Source organism: Mytilus edulis, chromosome 1 (assembly GCF_963676685.1).
Source record: "Mytilus edulis chromosome 1, xbMytEdul2.2, whole genome shotgun sequence".
Lineage (NCBI taxonomy): Eukaryota > Metazoa > Mollusca > Bivalvia > Mytilida > Mytilidae > Mytilus > Mytilus edulis.
In genome coordinates this window covers 99,796,165-99,810,509 of record NC_092344.1, presented here as the reverse complement: position 1 = coordinate 99,810,509, position 14,345 = coordinate 99,796,165, and the positions used below count along the sequence as shown (strand labels likewise).

Below are 14,345 nucleotides of genomic sequence, written 5' to 3'. Positions count from 1 at the left end.
AAAAGAAAACCACTGAGAAGTTCAGTAACAGATAGAAAACTCAGGGTTAGAATTCATAGAACAAAAAAGGGGCAGTGGCAAATATTTCATATATATTTGAACACAGAGAGAATTACCCCTGCACCCTTTGCTAAAAAAAACCCTTCTTTTTCTTATTTGTGCCTTCGGACTTTATGTTTTGGATTGTAGTTTCATTTTCCATAATCGGTATTTATTCTAATGTAAGCTCCACGTGTGAAAATCACGTGATGCAGGAATATAGTATCTTGGGCTATTTCTTTCTTTCCGGGCGTATACTCTAAGCAAACAACATGCATGTGTATAACGGCACTGTAGAATTCGTATTAAATAAAGAAAGTTGCCGGTCCGGTACATGAACAGATTGGATAGAAAGCAAGGTTTTAATTTTAATTAGATTGGAAAGCTTAATTCGAGGTTGAAAATAGACAGCACAAAAAAATGGGGGGAAGGCGGAAGTGTTCCACAGGGAATATTTTTATCTTATGAACTCTACATTTGAAAGGTTTATTATTATTTTTATTTAATTAAAAGAGAAAAACGAATGTAAAACAAATTGTGAATGGTATTTCTACCTTTCTCTCGGATTTTTTCAAATGGACAAATGAAGGTTTACATTAGGACACAGACGCATTTGGAATCTTTATTGACTTTAATGGCCACTACATATATATATATATGTTACAGTAAATAGGTGAAATTAGGAATTACACGTAATAACTAAACAATTCAGTAAATACCTGTAATTACTAATCAATTTAGGAATTACATGTATTTACTGATTGTTTCAGTGATTACAGGTATTTACTGATTTTTTTGGTCATGTTTACAGCTATTTACTAACTTGATGTTTTGTATTAAATTTGAGACTAATTCGAGAAACCAAGTAAGAAAGTAACGGGTTAGGGATTGTAGGGATTACTTAAAGTTAAAGGAATCAAAGACTTTATGTTCTATAGTTTTGTTTATGAATTGAGACTGGAAAATGGTTGTTTTATAATTTTTGAAACTCGATAAAAAATCATTTGCACATTGCAAGACATTGATATAATCCAAATATGAAAAATGCATTTGCAAGAAGTTTAAAGTCAACTTCGCCAGTTCTTTTTGATGATAGACATTCTATTATGCCAAATTTGATTGAATGATCTTGAATTTTTATAATGAAAAATTAAATTCTGTATTTAAGGCATTCTTTGCATATCAATCAGACCAACATTATACATAAAATGATTAAATTCCTCTGTAAAATAAGTTTAACTCCGACTTCTCTTGTCAGACTTTTACGATGAAGCTGACATTCTTCATCAATAGAATTATAATCAAAGTGCTGGATAGCACCTGTGGAAAGTTTGCAACGGTAGATTGTAATTTTTCAAATGGATTATAAATGTGTAGATTGCGTGGTTTACTTTTTTCCTACTTAAAAAAAAAACCCAACTTTATACAAGTAATATTTGTAACAGGATGCTGCTACGAAGTCTCCACCAAAACAAAGTTCTCAAAAGTTAGTCATTCCCACGGTCGCCTGACATTGGTCATTGTCCAATACAAATTGGTCTGGTCTAGAAAAGAGACACAGCATCGAAAACTAAGGACAAAGCACAAGTCCTAATCAAATTGGACAATCAAAATCTCAAACACATCAAACAAATATCGTATTTACCTCCTTTTGGTTCAAAAATGTTTATTTTTTGGCATTAAAATTGAAATATCTTTGTTAACTCCTCAGCGACATATATCTTTTATAATATATGTCAAATAAGCTGTACTGAAACTTATCTATTCTAAAATTTAGAAATTTACAAAATTGGAAATCTTTTTATTTTTCGATATTACCTCTATTTCTCCTATTAGTTCAACAGAAAAAAAGTATATTACCTCTATTTCTCCTATTAGTTCAACAGAAAAAAAGTACTTTAACAAAAAATTCTATAAAGTGTACTAGGATAAAGTTTATTTATAGAAAAAAATAGCGAAATCCTATATTTAAACAAGAAATATGGTTTTATACCTGCAATCCCCATTAACATGTTTAATATAGCAAAAAGGTATGTAATATTTTAGGATGATCACTTTTTGATAATATTCACTGATCTTTTTTCTCCGCTGACCATATTACAACATTGTTTTAACAGTTAGTAAATAGCTGTAAAAATTCATTTAAAAATTAGTAATTACTGGTAATAACTGGGCAGATTCAGGAATTACATGCATTTACTAAGTGCATCGGGAATTACATGTAATTCCTAAATTTTAGTAATTACATGTAATTCCTAATTTCACCTATTTACTGTAACATATATTCATTACTACATTGATAGAGCAGCAGAGACTGGGGTTACTCATGTCACGTTTTTAATGGGAAACCGTAGTCTAAGGTTGTGGGGTAAAAATAGTTGAACTAGACCTGCTTTTTATGAAGCCATAGTTTTGAATGAAATACACTTAGTAATGTCAAATTGTAGGTTACGAATAATTTATATATGACATCTGAGATAGAATTTGTGTGTTGAAAAACGATTGTATGTTAGTTTTTTTATGCAATTGAAAATTTTAGGACATGATTTTTATGCATATAAAAAGTAATGGGATTCCAAGGGGATTATCTACAACTAGTGCATCATTAACAAGTCGAAGAATAAGGACAACAACAACAACACACACTTTCAGTCCACAACACATTACACAAAAACTTAGAATAGAGCACTATTACACTCATTAAGAAAATAAATAAGGCATTCAACTCTCAGTTTTCAACCTTTATCCTGACAGGTGAAGATAATTTTTATAAACATGTTTTTCTATTCCATCCCGCGGCATTTTATTTTTTTTGGGGGGGGGGGGGGGGAGTAAAATGTATATTTAGAACCATGGTTGACACTGAAATTACACATCTATGATAAAAATTGATCATGTTATTTATGCCATGAATGATGATTTTTTTTCTGTATTGTGCTTTTGTGTATCTTTCCGAAATAGTGAATGCAATTTTGGAGAACATTTTTCTTCTCCAAGTCTCAATTTAAGATTATGACTGAATGGAGTATAAACGAGCCAAAAAATAATGTGACACATGTAACTGCAATATGATATTTGGTGGAATGAGAGGTTGAATGAGTTAACAGGCGGACTCTTATAGTTTGATAAAATTTTAGAGACTGATTTGTTTTCATCTAAAAATCAGTTGTATCCAATTTTCATAAACTCTACAGAAATACTTTTATAATGTATATAGGTTTGGCAGACTTGATTATACATGAGGATCTTGCACTATCAGCTTTATTCTATCGCCTATTTCAAATTTCCAGGGGCTGTTTCTTTGCACCAATAGAATCGACGTTCATTATTGAATCGTATTTTTTTTTAATCTGTGGACCAATTAACAAAATAGAAAATCTTCACAATATAAAAATATCTGCCGTTTTTTTTTTTATAGATTTTCCCTATATATATATCTTTTGTATTTTTGGCGTCTCGTAATGTTAATTTCAAGAGATCCTATCTCAAAAACAAAACACGGTTACTCCCTTTTTTATTTTATTATATGGTGTACTTTTACAAGCAGAATCTGTATGTGAAAAAAAAAATCTATGGAGTTATTCAAGTATCTTTTTTAAAAATTTCATGTTACTTCATGTAGTTTTTTTGGTTGATAACAGATACTTCATGTATTTAGTAAGCAAGGAATTTGTTGATATGTCATAATGTGTGTCTATATTATTGTTTGTTCGATTTGAATAGCTCATTAGATGATTAGAGCTTGTGTAAGGCCAAGGTCAAAAGACGAAGAAGTTATGGCCTGATCATGTTTCTTGCGACATGAAGGTCATCATGATACAAAACACTTAACCTCATGATGATACATCCACATGCCAAATATCTAAGACTAAGGCCAAGATCAAAAGAAAAAAGTGATGGCCATTATGAATGGACCTTTCTCTTATTCATTGAGCCAATTTTAGGATGGGGCATATTTCAAACTTTAATAGAGAAACATCTGGTGGTTAAAAATTTATGTTTTTTTGCAAGAACAACATACTGATATATATGCAGCACTATATATACACAGATTAAGTTTTTTTTTAAGAAAAAAATAAGATACATGTAGTTGTACATTTTTTTCTTCATTTTTTTTCTTCAAAATACTAGATCGATCAATTTACTTATAGGGGGTGAATCTGAGACACATATTCCGAAACTTTCACGATTCGCCGATATTAGCATGTAAAAGGTGACATATTTGAGTAGCCAAATCTTTTAAACCATTTACCTATGGTTCAAACCTTTTGAAATGTTTATAAGATGTTTATCTAGGACTAGTTTATAAATGATAGAAAACCAAGAAAAAATAAACGACTGTATTTTAGGGGGGGGGTAGTGTTGTGTACCCCCTTTAACTTGTCGACTGACTAACAGGTCTGCAGGTCAAAATTTTGGGTTACAGTTAAGGTTAAATGTCATAGAAAGGTTTTTGTTATGTTAGTTATACAGTAAGTTTTACGGGTCGAAGGGTAGGTTTGGGTTATTGGCTAAGGGGATAAAGTTATGGTATGAGATAGGATTAGGTGTTGGTGTATGGATTATGGTTAGTTATGGGATAGGGTTATGGTTAACTTTTAACTAAGCCGATAAGCGTTAAGTCAGGTGATGATTTGGCCGGTCAGGGTCAGGGCGGAATAAGTTTGAATTTCAGCTAATAATCAGTTAATAAAATATTGTATTGTATTGTAATATTAATATTTATCAATACCACGGCGCAGCTGTCAAGATTCCTCTCATAATCAAAATCCCTTTTAAAACATTTTGTAGTTTACAGATAATTCTATGAATTATAGATTGAAAGATATAGGTAGAAAAGTCGTTCAGTTGGTCAGAGAAACTGGAAAAATCTAGGTATTATTCAATTATACTCAAAGTATCAAGTCCTTTCATGTAAAATGTATCAATTTAAGTAATACATTTTTGTACTTTTAATATTTTTTGATACATTTTTGTGCTCTGTTGTTTTAAATCATTAAGAGTATTTAGACTAATCTAAAATATATACTGACATTAATTAATCTGAATAGGACCATGTTACTGAAATGTTTTTATGAAACTGTCTAAAATAAAGATTTTCACATATCATTGAGGTTTTGTCTTTTTCTGTATCAATTATTGATTTTACTAGTTTATTATTAATTATTTTACAAAAGGGTGTAATATATATTTTATTGTTATATTACTTGACTCAAAGACATTTTAAACAATATTAAATGTCTCGAGTTACGGGTTTATATTATTTTATCTAGACCTACCAAAGAAAGATGTCAGCCTCTATGAAAAATTTGACATTCTCTGTTTCTCGATATCTCTTAAAGCAGAATGGCATTACAAAACGTAAATAATTGTTCTTATTTCATTTTTGTCATCATTAAATTTTAGATGAAGGGTGTTATATTATCTGATGATGCTGAAGATGAAATGATTTTTTTGTTACAATTTTAATATGAGGCAGGCATTACACAGGCATAAATATGGATAGTCGACCTTCGTATGGATAGAAACAAGTGCCTGTGAGGCATTACCTGTAAATGGGGACGAAGTCTGTATGAATTATTTTTTTGTAACTCAATTATTTGTCAAAAAAAAGACACGGAAATACAGTAACGTTTCCGATTTTGGTTCTGTTGTTAGGGATTTTAGTTGTGACGTTATTTAAATTATGACGTCATATGCAATGTAAACAAGAAACGCTATCATTAGGTAACGTTTTTTCATATCACGGAATAATAAAAATGAAATAAGTATTGCGCGTTCCTTCCTATTTTATACTAGACTGATAAATATATATTTTACTCAAAGTTTCATACAAACGAGACCGGAAAAAGGAAGTATATTGTACATTTCTGCGCAGGTCCGGGATTTCAAAACATGACATAAAAAAAATTGAACGATTTTTAGTTCATTAGTACAATGAAAAATTCGGGAAATTTTCCCGAATTTTTTTTTTTATTGAATTTTCTACTGTTATTGGGGACTTCGTCCCCATATAATTTTCTTCTGTTAGGTTTGGGAACAAATCCTCTTTAATATCAAAATGGTGTTTATACCTGTATACTATACAGGCATTACCCTTCTACGATGGGATAAAAGTGAGTCTCATTGGGGTCTAAGCGTGACGCGTGATTGCCTAATTTTTGTAAGTGTAACAAATGAAAGTCAAATAATTGTGCCGAGAAAACGGGAAATGAAATCATGCAGGATATGTAAAATTACAAAAAATAAGAATTGCTTATATACGTAGTGTAAGCGGGATATGGGAATCTGACAAAACAGTAAGCAGGATCCGGGAGCAGAACCCCCCAATGAGACACTCATAAAATTATCTCTTTAGAGGGATATATTTGTTTAGACTGGAGTTATAAATGAGGGACGTCATGATCATGTGTTTTTAAGCTCGGGATTCCAGGATTGACCCTTTCGGGATCCGGGAATTCTTTTTTAGAATTCAGGAATGTCAGGATTTAAATTTCTTCAAGTTCAGGACCTCTGGATTTCATGTCTGTAAGCCTGGGATTTGGATTTCAGGATTATGACCCCCACCCCACCCCCAGTTTTCTGCTGAAGTGCTAAATTCAGGGTCTTTTGTGTACCTTTCTCAAAACCTGATCAACAATATGGACAGTTGACCTTTAAATTGTATGTTAAAAAGTAAAATCACAATAATATTGAACTCAGAGGCAAATCAAAATCAGAAAGTCCATAATCACATGGCAAAATCAAATAACAAAACACATAAAAAACGAATGGACAACAACTGTCATATTTCTGACTTGGTACAGGCATTTTCAAATGTAGAAAATGGTGGATTAAACCTGGTTTTATAGCGCTAAACCTCTCACTTTGTACAACAGTTTTGTCAAATTCCGTTTATATTTACAATGATGCGTGAACTAAACAACAACAACAACAAATTTTATTTGTCAATCAAGACGCCCCGAGGAGCAGTACAATTACAGTTTAAATTAAAGTGTACAAATAATTGTGTTGATTTTTTTCATTGAAATTACAATACATGACAATAAAATTAAAACAATATTATATAAGAGAAGGGAGACAACAAATACAGTATATATTCTCAAAGATAATGAGTGAGTGAACATAATCAGTACCGTTTTATAATTAGAAGAAGAGCTGGACTACTCATGTGTTTATGCTTAATTTAACTCTTCTAGATTTTATTAAACTATCTATTAATTTAATCATTATGTTATTAACAAATGGATCTTCATTTGACATCAACCATACAAATTTAGATTGGTCATTTAAAGGTTTAAAATTAGTAAATTTAGAGGATAAATCTGAAATAAAACTGGACCTTTCAGTTTTAAGTGATAGACATTGAAGAAGAAAATGAATTTCATCCTCAACAATGTCATTATTACATAATTTACAAAATCTTTTATCTGGGGGTATTCCCTTATGTCTTCCCTTTTCTATTTCAAGTTCATGGGCACTAATTCTAAATTTGGTTAACTCATTTAATGTTTTACAATTATTTAACAATAAATATTTTTCAAGGCCTATATTATTTTTAAATAGTCTGTAGGTCCTTAATTTATTTCCTTGCACCATGCCAGGTAGGTCCTTAATTTATTTCCTTGCACCATGCCAGGTTAAACAGATATAATGAAATAGTCAAAATATGGGTACAGCAGTCATTATCGTGTAACAATATTAAAAGAAACAATTTAACAGAACACAAAAGCATCTATCAAATTAATAACACATTCATTGTTTCGCGTGTTTTGACGTCAGAAAATTTATAGGTCACATATTTTTGTCATTCAATGTCTATACAAACAATTTTAAAATTTCACATGGACAATGTTAGCATACAGGGTTAAAAAATCAAAAGTATGTACATTTTTTTTGTAAGAATTAATTTCAGGAATAGACAGGGATTTAACATAGTCCAAAAGTTCTATAGAATTTATAAGAATCCACAAATAGTTCATTCCACTTTGCGATTCAATAAATGATTAATCTCATAAAAATCACTAGCTGTTCTTTGATGCATAACTGAGTGGAATTTACTTAATCATCACAGCTTGTCAATTAGGATGAACAATAGATTGTATATTCAGTCAGTTTAGCAGTAAAATAGAAATATGCATATTGAATTAAGCACATCAATTGGTACATAAAATGTTGCAGGTTCTGTCATAAGCAGAAAAAAAACATTTGCTAGGTATGCTTCCATTCTCAATTTTATTTAAAATCCATTCTAAACAAATATATCCCTCTATAATAGTCATGCTAGTATAAACCCCATATTGAGAGTTTGATCAATTTTACAGACTTTATCATTTCTTTTGTGATATAAATCAAAGTGCATCAAACAGCTAAACATTCTATTCATCCTATCCATGAAAATTTTAAGAAATATTAATGTAATATATACGTCAGATATTCAAGTTACAAAACATGTACATGTATGTGTTTAACCATACTAATTATGAAAATTCCATACATGTAAGCTGTGAATGGTCATTATTGGTGCACAAATATAGTATCTGTTCTAAAAACATCAATGATATCATTGTTAAAAAAATGAAATTGGATTATTTTCCCTTTGTCTCTAACTGAAGCTGAATCCACTACAATAAGGCAGCAACCATTTGATTTTCGGGGGGGGGGGGGGGGGGGGCTATGGTTTTTTTTGGAAAAAAAAGTTTGTTTCCAGTTTTTGGAGAAAAAAATAATTTGTTTTTGATTCTGAGAAAAAAAAAAATTGTTTGTTTCACCCTCAGCTGCCACTATATGTAATGCTAAAATTGAAAGAAAAAAATTGTTTTCGACTTGTCGCGAAAAAAACCCATAGCCCCCCAGAAAATCGAATGGTTGCTGCCAAATGGAAAAAGGAAGATATTCCCAATTCACAACTTGAACTACTTGAAGACTTTTTATAATACCTGAATTTGCATATTTTTTTACATCATTACACGTGTGTCAGATCTTTTACTGTCTACCAATTGATATATACACATTTTAACAAGATGGAACAAATTTTTGCATTCCAGGCTTGTGGTTCACCAAAACATTTTTTCACTAAGAGGAATCATAATTATACCAAATTACTCATGAAATGTCATCTTTTTTTATTTTTTAGGATTTTTTTGTGAAACACTTGTTCATAAGGTACTGTCCTGTGATTATCCTTATGAATTAGAACAGCCAGTTTTTGATTGTGTCACTAAAAATATTGAGAAAATGTTTATCAGTAACTGGGAATGCAAATAAATACTTATTTGAGTTTAAAATAATGAGATTAACCATGTTTACTATTTGTTTACAGATGGAAGAATACCCAGTAGTATACAGTGTTTGAGGAATAAATCTGGGGGATGATAGGTAAGAACTTATTGTATCAATCATAAAATTATACATTTATTTCATATTTAAAAAAAAATAAATTTGTCTTTTTCTTTTATCTGTCTAAATTTGAATTAGGATTGTTTTAAATTGTCACCTTCTATATTCTTACATCTATTCCTAGTTAAACAGTATTGTATATATATATATATATATATTATTAATATAAACATTTTCATATGATCTTTTGATACTTGCCATATATATCAGATATAACTTCTGTTTATTAATTTTGTTGGTTATGTAACAGACATAATCAAAACAGAAGCAGAAGATATCAAAAAACATTTAAAACTCACAAGTTGAATAGAACCTGACAACACCATAGCAAAAAAAAACCCATTTCTGCAGAATACTACATAGGAAACTACCGGTAAATTATGAGGAACATGAACCCCATTAAAAATTGGGGGTAATCTCAGGTGTTCCAGAAGGGTATGCAAAACTTGCTCCTCTAGTGACACCTTTACTGTTTCTCCTATTTAAGTACATTCATGTTTCATAACCAGTGATTTATAGATATCACTAGTTGTCCATTGAATAATTTAATATATATCAAATGTATATATATAATGTCTGCAACTGACTATTAATTGTTTTATCTTACAGTTGTTTTGGTTTTTCAGTTATACTAAATATTGATTTACCCATAGGGCCTTGCATTGGAAATAAACACATTTATTCTAAAACCAGTGAGTTGTTGGCATGTCGGGTTATATTCTTCTCATATTATTTTATATTTTTATGATGACACAGTACTAAACTGTGTCTCTTTGACACATTCCATTCTCAATGTTATACTTGTTGGTGCATTAAGAGGTAGATTGATAAAACAATTAATCAACCTGATGATAATTGATTGTATACATACTTTTTTTCTGAATCAAGATTGGATATAGTAATTGTAAATTAAATGTTTTTTAACAGATCACACTATGTAGCCTTATCTACAGATGAATCTACAGTTATTTGTTGGCATCCAGAACCAGAATTTCCATATGAATGCTCAAAGGTAAATTTGTATACCCTGCATATGATAGTAAAGAGGAGGTGTATGTTTTCTGGTGTGTATCCAGTAACAAACAGGTTACATTTTTTGTAAGATAGTCTACCATGAGGTTGTTGTATTGTGATCTTGAAACTTAAGACACATCTCCGTTATAGTGTGAACTTTTTGAAAATGTGCCAAATTAGGTGTTTTACCCAGATTTACAGTTTAATTTGTTCAACATCATTCATTTATATTCAGGGGCAAAATTCATGTTGCTTCCCTTGGTTCCTGTATCCTTTTTATGAACTGCTTTAATTAACAAAAGGATGTTTTTTTACCTTAACAGCCAATTCCAAGAAAAGCTGAAGAACTTGCAGAGGTAGGTTTGATCTTTTATTAGTATTAATCTTTATACAGTTTTAAAGCAATTTTTTTGTTTTATATCTACATTTTTAGTTTTATAAATTAAATGTCAGATCTTCGTATAAATCTATTACATGTGCATAGTGTAGAGCTTGAAATATTAGTTTCATAAAAATACTTACAAGGCAAAATTATATATACAGTGATACGACCATTATTGAATACTGAATACTGAATTGTATACACAAATGACACATCAACAAAACAATAAACAATGAACCTCAAAACTAAACGTAACTTTTCAGTTAGAATCATATTTGCCATGATTTTGAATTGAGTTATCTCCCTTTGTTCCTAATACTTGGTTTTCTCTTGTTTTAACCATTACTAGTCTGAAGTAATTTCTTAAACTACTGGTAGTGTGTGGCATGTTAAAAAATGCATTAAATCTGACAATTTAAGTTGGATTATACTTAAATGACAAATCTGGAAATTTTAAAAATCAAAAGGGAGTTTTAAAACCTTGATCAATCCCAAAAATAAAAAAGTTTGAAAAAGATTTATCAAAGCATATTTTAGTTAATCCACAACATGTGAAAAAATGTTTCAAATCTAAGAGTTTTAGTCCCATAAATTCTAGAACAACAAGTAAAAAACACAAAAAAAAATTAGGAAGCAATATTCAATGCAAGTTTCATGAAATTTGATCCTAGCATTCCTATACGGTATGTGGAGGGCAGACAAAGGTAAACCATATTTCAATAGAGTTGTATATTATATGTTATTCAGGATCATCACAGGGAATACAGGCTCATATACACTGTCAGTTTTCTATATATGGGTTAACAATTTTTTATATTTGTATAATTATATTACAGGGTGATTCTGCTCTTAAAGTTCAATATCATTTGGAAGACAAGCTACGTTTTAGAAAAGATGGACCTACAGATAAAGAACTAGCTAATATGTTCCACACAACAAAACATCCATGGTTCCCTAGGTAAGTTAAATATACAACTTTCTTGTCTTTTTTATGCTGTACATATTAACAATTGTATACTTAGTAAAGCTCTGGAGTTGGTTCCACTAAAATTCTTACGACTAAGATTGATTGTAAGTCATGAACAATTCAGTATACATGTACTTGCAAGTTTTTTTGTGAAAGGGACTCCTGATTGTGTGTCTAGTTTAAGTTATACTTTTGTTTATTTTACAAGTTTTTGGTTATATCAGCTGTTCAACACAAAAATCAACCTACCTGTTCTGATAACATCTTTAATTTTTTTTTGATTCAAGAAAAATTGATCATGTCAGATTTAAATCACCATGTACATTTTTTTGTCGTTTAGTTTATCTAGAATAATACCATTTTTGTCTATAATTTTTATAAATAAAACTCTTACATGGTATATCATATCAACATGACATTTAGTTCATTGTTACGTAGATACTTTGTGCAAATGAGTAGGATGTTTCCATCTATTGAGTTATGCCCCTTTTAATGTAAAAAATTAGGCCTGTCTAGCACCAAACTTGTCAACACAACTCTATGCCATGTGTTATTGTATCGAATAAATATACAATATTAGGTAAATGTCAGAAAAATGTAAACTTTTTGTATGAGGATGAGAAACTGGGGAATAGCAAGGTTTTACCGAGCCCTTTCCCAGTTTTGTGCCAAATACACAAAGGTTTATATTTTTTCTGACATCGACCTAATACTGTTTTTATACTGCAACTCAAATTGATAAATAAATAGCTATTTAAGTTGGAACACAAATTTCAAACTTATTTGCATCCCTTACTGAACCCCTGATACTGAACAAATTGTTCCATGATGAAACTGACATTGCACAAAATATAGCTGTGTTACTATGTTTAGAAAATAAGCACAGCTAGTTGCAGTTTAAAACTTGATATATTGTGAGATCCTAATTTACAAATGAAAGAATGATCCATTTTATTGAGTGTTAACAGAAAATTGTCAGAAATATATCTGAGCTAATAAAAAGTTATTGGCCCCTGTTCAGCATTTACCTTGTTATGGCAACTCCTTTATGATTTATCATACCTAAATAGAAATTTGTATATTGTTAGATCCCAACATGCAGATATTCATGTTGGAAGGATCTTCTTAACTATGATTATTTGATGGGCAAATTTTTAATGGCATAAAAATAGCAGCAAGGGACATTTCATTACATTGTAGAAATCTTACCGGTATTCATTTTGTATTTTCAGACCACAGAAGAAATACAGGAAATCCAAATCTCCTAAAGACAGAGACCACATATAATATTTAGTCTAATCTTATGCAGTTAATCATACATGGGAATGAATAAAATAGATATGCTTAATTCATCCATTTATATATACTGCATGAGTCTAGCTTATGCCCCTAAGGCAAAATGTTGGGGGGATATCATCTTACCCTTGTCTGTTGGTTCCGCATAAGGTACATATTTTGTCCAGCTGATTCCTCCTTCAGTCTTCAGGATAGATCTATTATATAATGAAGCTGGAAAAATATCCACTCCCTTCAATTTATTGAAATTATTTCCAGCAACTATGTTAGAAGGTCTGTTTATATTGTTAGGATGACATTGAGTAAAAAGTTCTTTACTTTATGAAAATTTTGTGATTGGTACCACATTTTTCATGAAGCCATTCATCATTCTACCTTTCTGGAATATATGTCATCTCTGATTAAACAGTTTGACCAAATATTCCGAATGCACAATCATATCATATGTCCTTGTTCCTTCAAACTGCCGAGTCCATATCCTCAACATTGATATTGCTTACCATGTACATTTTTGTATTATTTTTCTCTTAGATAATTTTGCAAAAATGTACAACATAATGTATCTATCAGTGGCAGATCCAGAAATTTCATAAACTGATATCACAGAGATATGTCTGACCTTTTTTTAATTTTTGATTATGCAAATACTTGTAAGTTATGCAAATATTCAAAGTCAATGATTAATTACTGAAGGTAGATGGCTAAACAATCTTTGTGGAAATGAGATGTGCCAATGTGAATACAAATGCATAACAAATTTCATTGACTTATCATAAGTCATTCCCTTAAAACAAGCCTAAACACAAACATTAACTTGGAAGCTATGTAAAAGTTTCAAAGTCAATGAACCATGATGAGGGGGTGGGGCTTTATTATCTCCATGGACACCAGACTTGCAAATGCCAATAAATTTACATACCAAATATCATTGAGATAACATAAACAGTTCATCTCAAACTGATCACATCACAAACTAATAGTAAATACATATAAACTAAGCAAATGTTTCAAAGTCAATAGACCATGACTAAGGGGTTGGGTCAAATAATCTCCATGGAAACAAGATATGCTAATGCTTATACAACTGAATACCAATTTATATTGGCCTACCACTAATGGTTAACCTTGAACTGACCTAATCACAAGCTAATACATGTAAACTTTAGCAAAATTTTCAAAGTCAATGGACCATGACTAAGAGGGTAGAGCTAAATAATCTACATGGAAATGAGACCAAGTATAATTGAC

The 14,345-nt window shown here is 30.5% G+C and overlaps 1 protein-coding gene across 1 annotated transcript; it reads left to right on the top strand.

Moving 5' to 3' along the window:
• Positions 1-5,270: 5,270 nt before the first annotated feature.
• Positions 5,271-13,149, top strand: LOC139493462 (large ribosomal subunit protein mL42-like). The gene is made up of 7 exons (XM_071281909.1): positions 5,271-5,400; positions 9,362-9,412; positions 9,861-9,873; positions 10,366-10,450; positions 10,776-10,808; positions 11,671-11,792; positions 13,034-13,149. The coding sequence occupies exons 1-7, from the start codon at positions 5,328-5,330 to the stop codon at positions 13,086-13,088; spliced, it is 432 nt and encodes a 143-aa protein (XP_071138010.1). The 5' UTR covers positions 5,271-5,327; the 3' UTR covers positions 13,089-13,149.
• Positions 13,150-14,345: the final 1,196 nt, after the last annotated feature.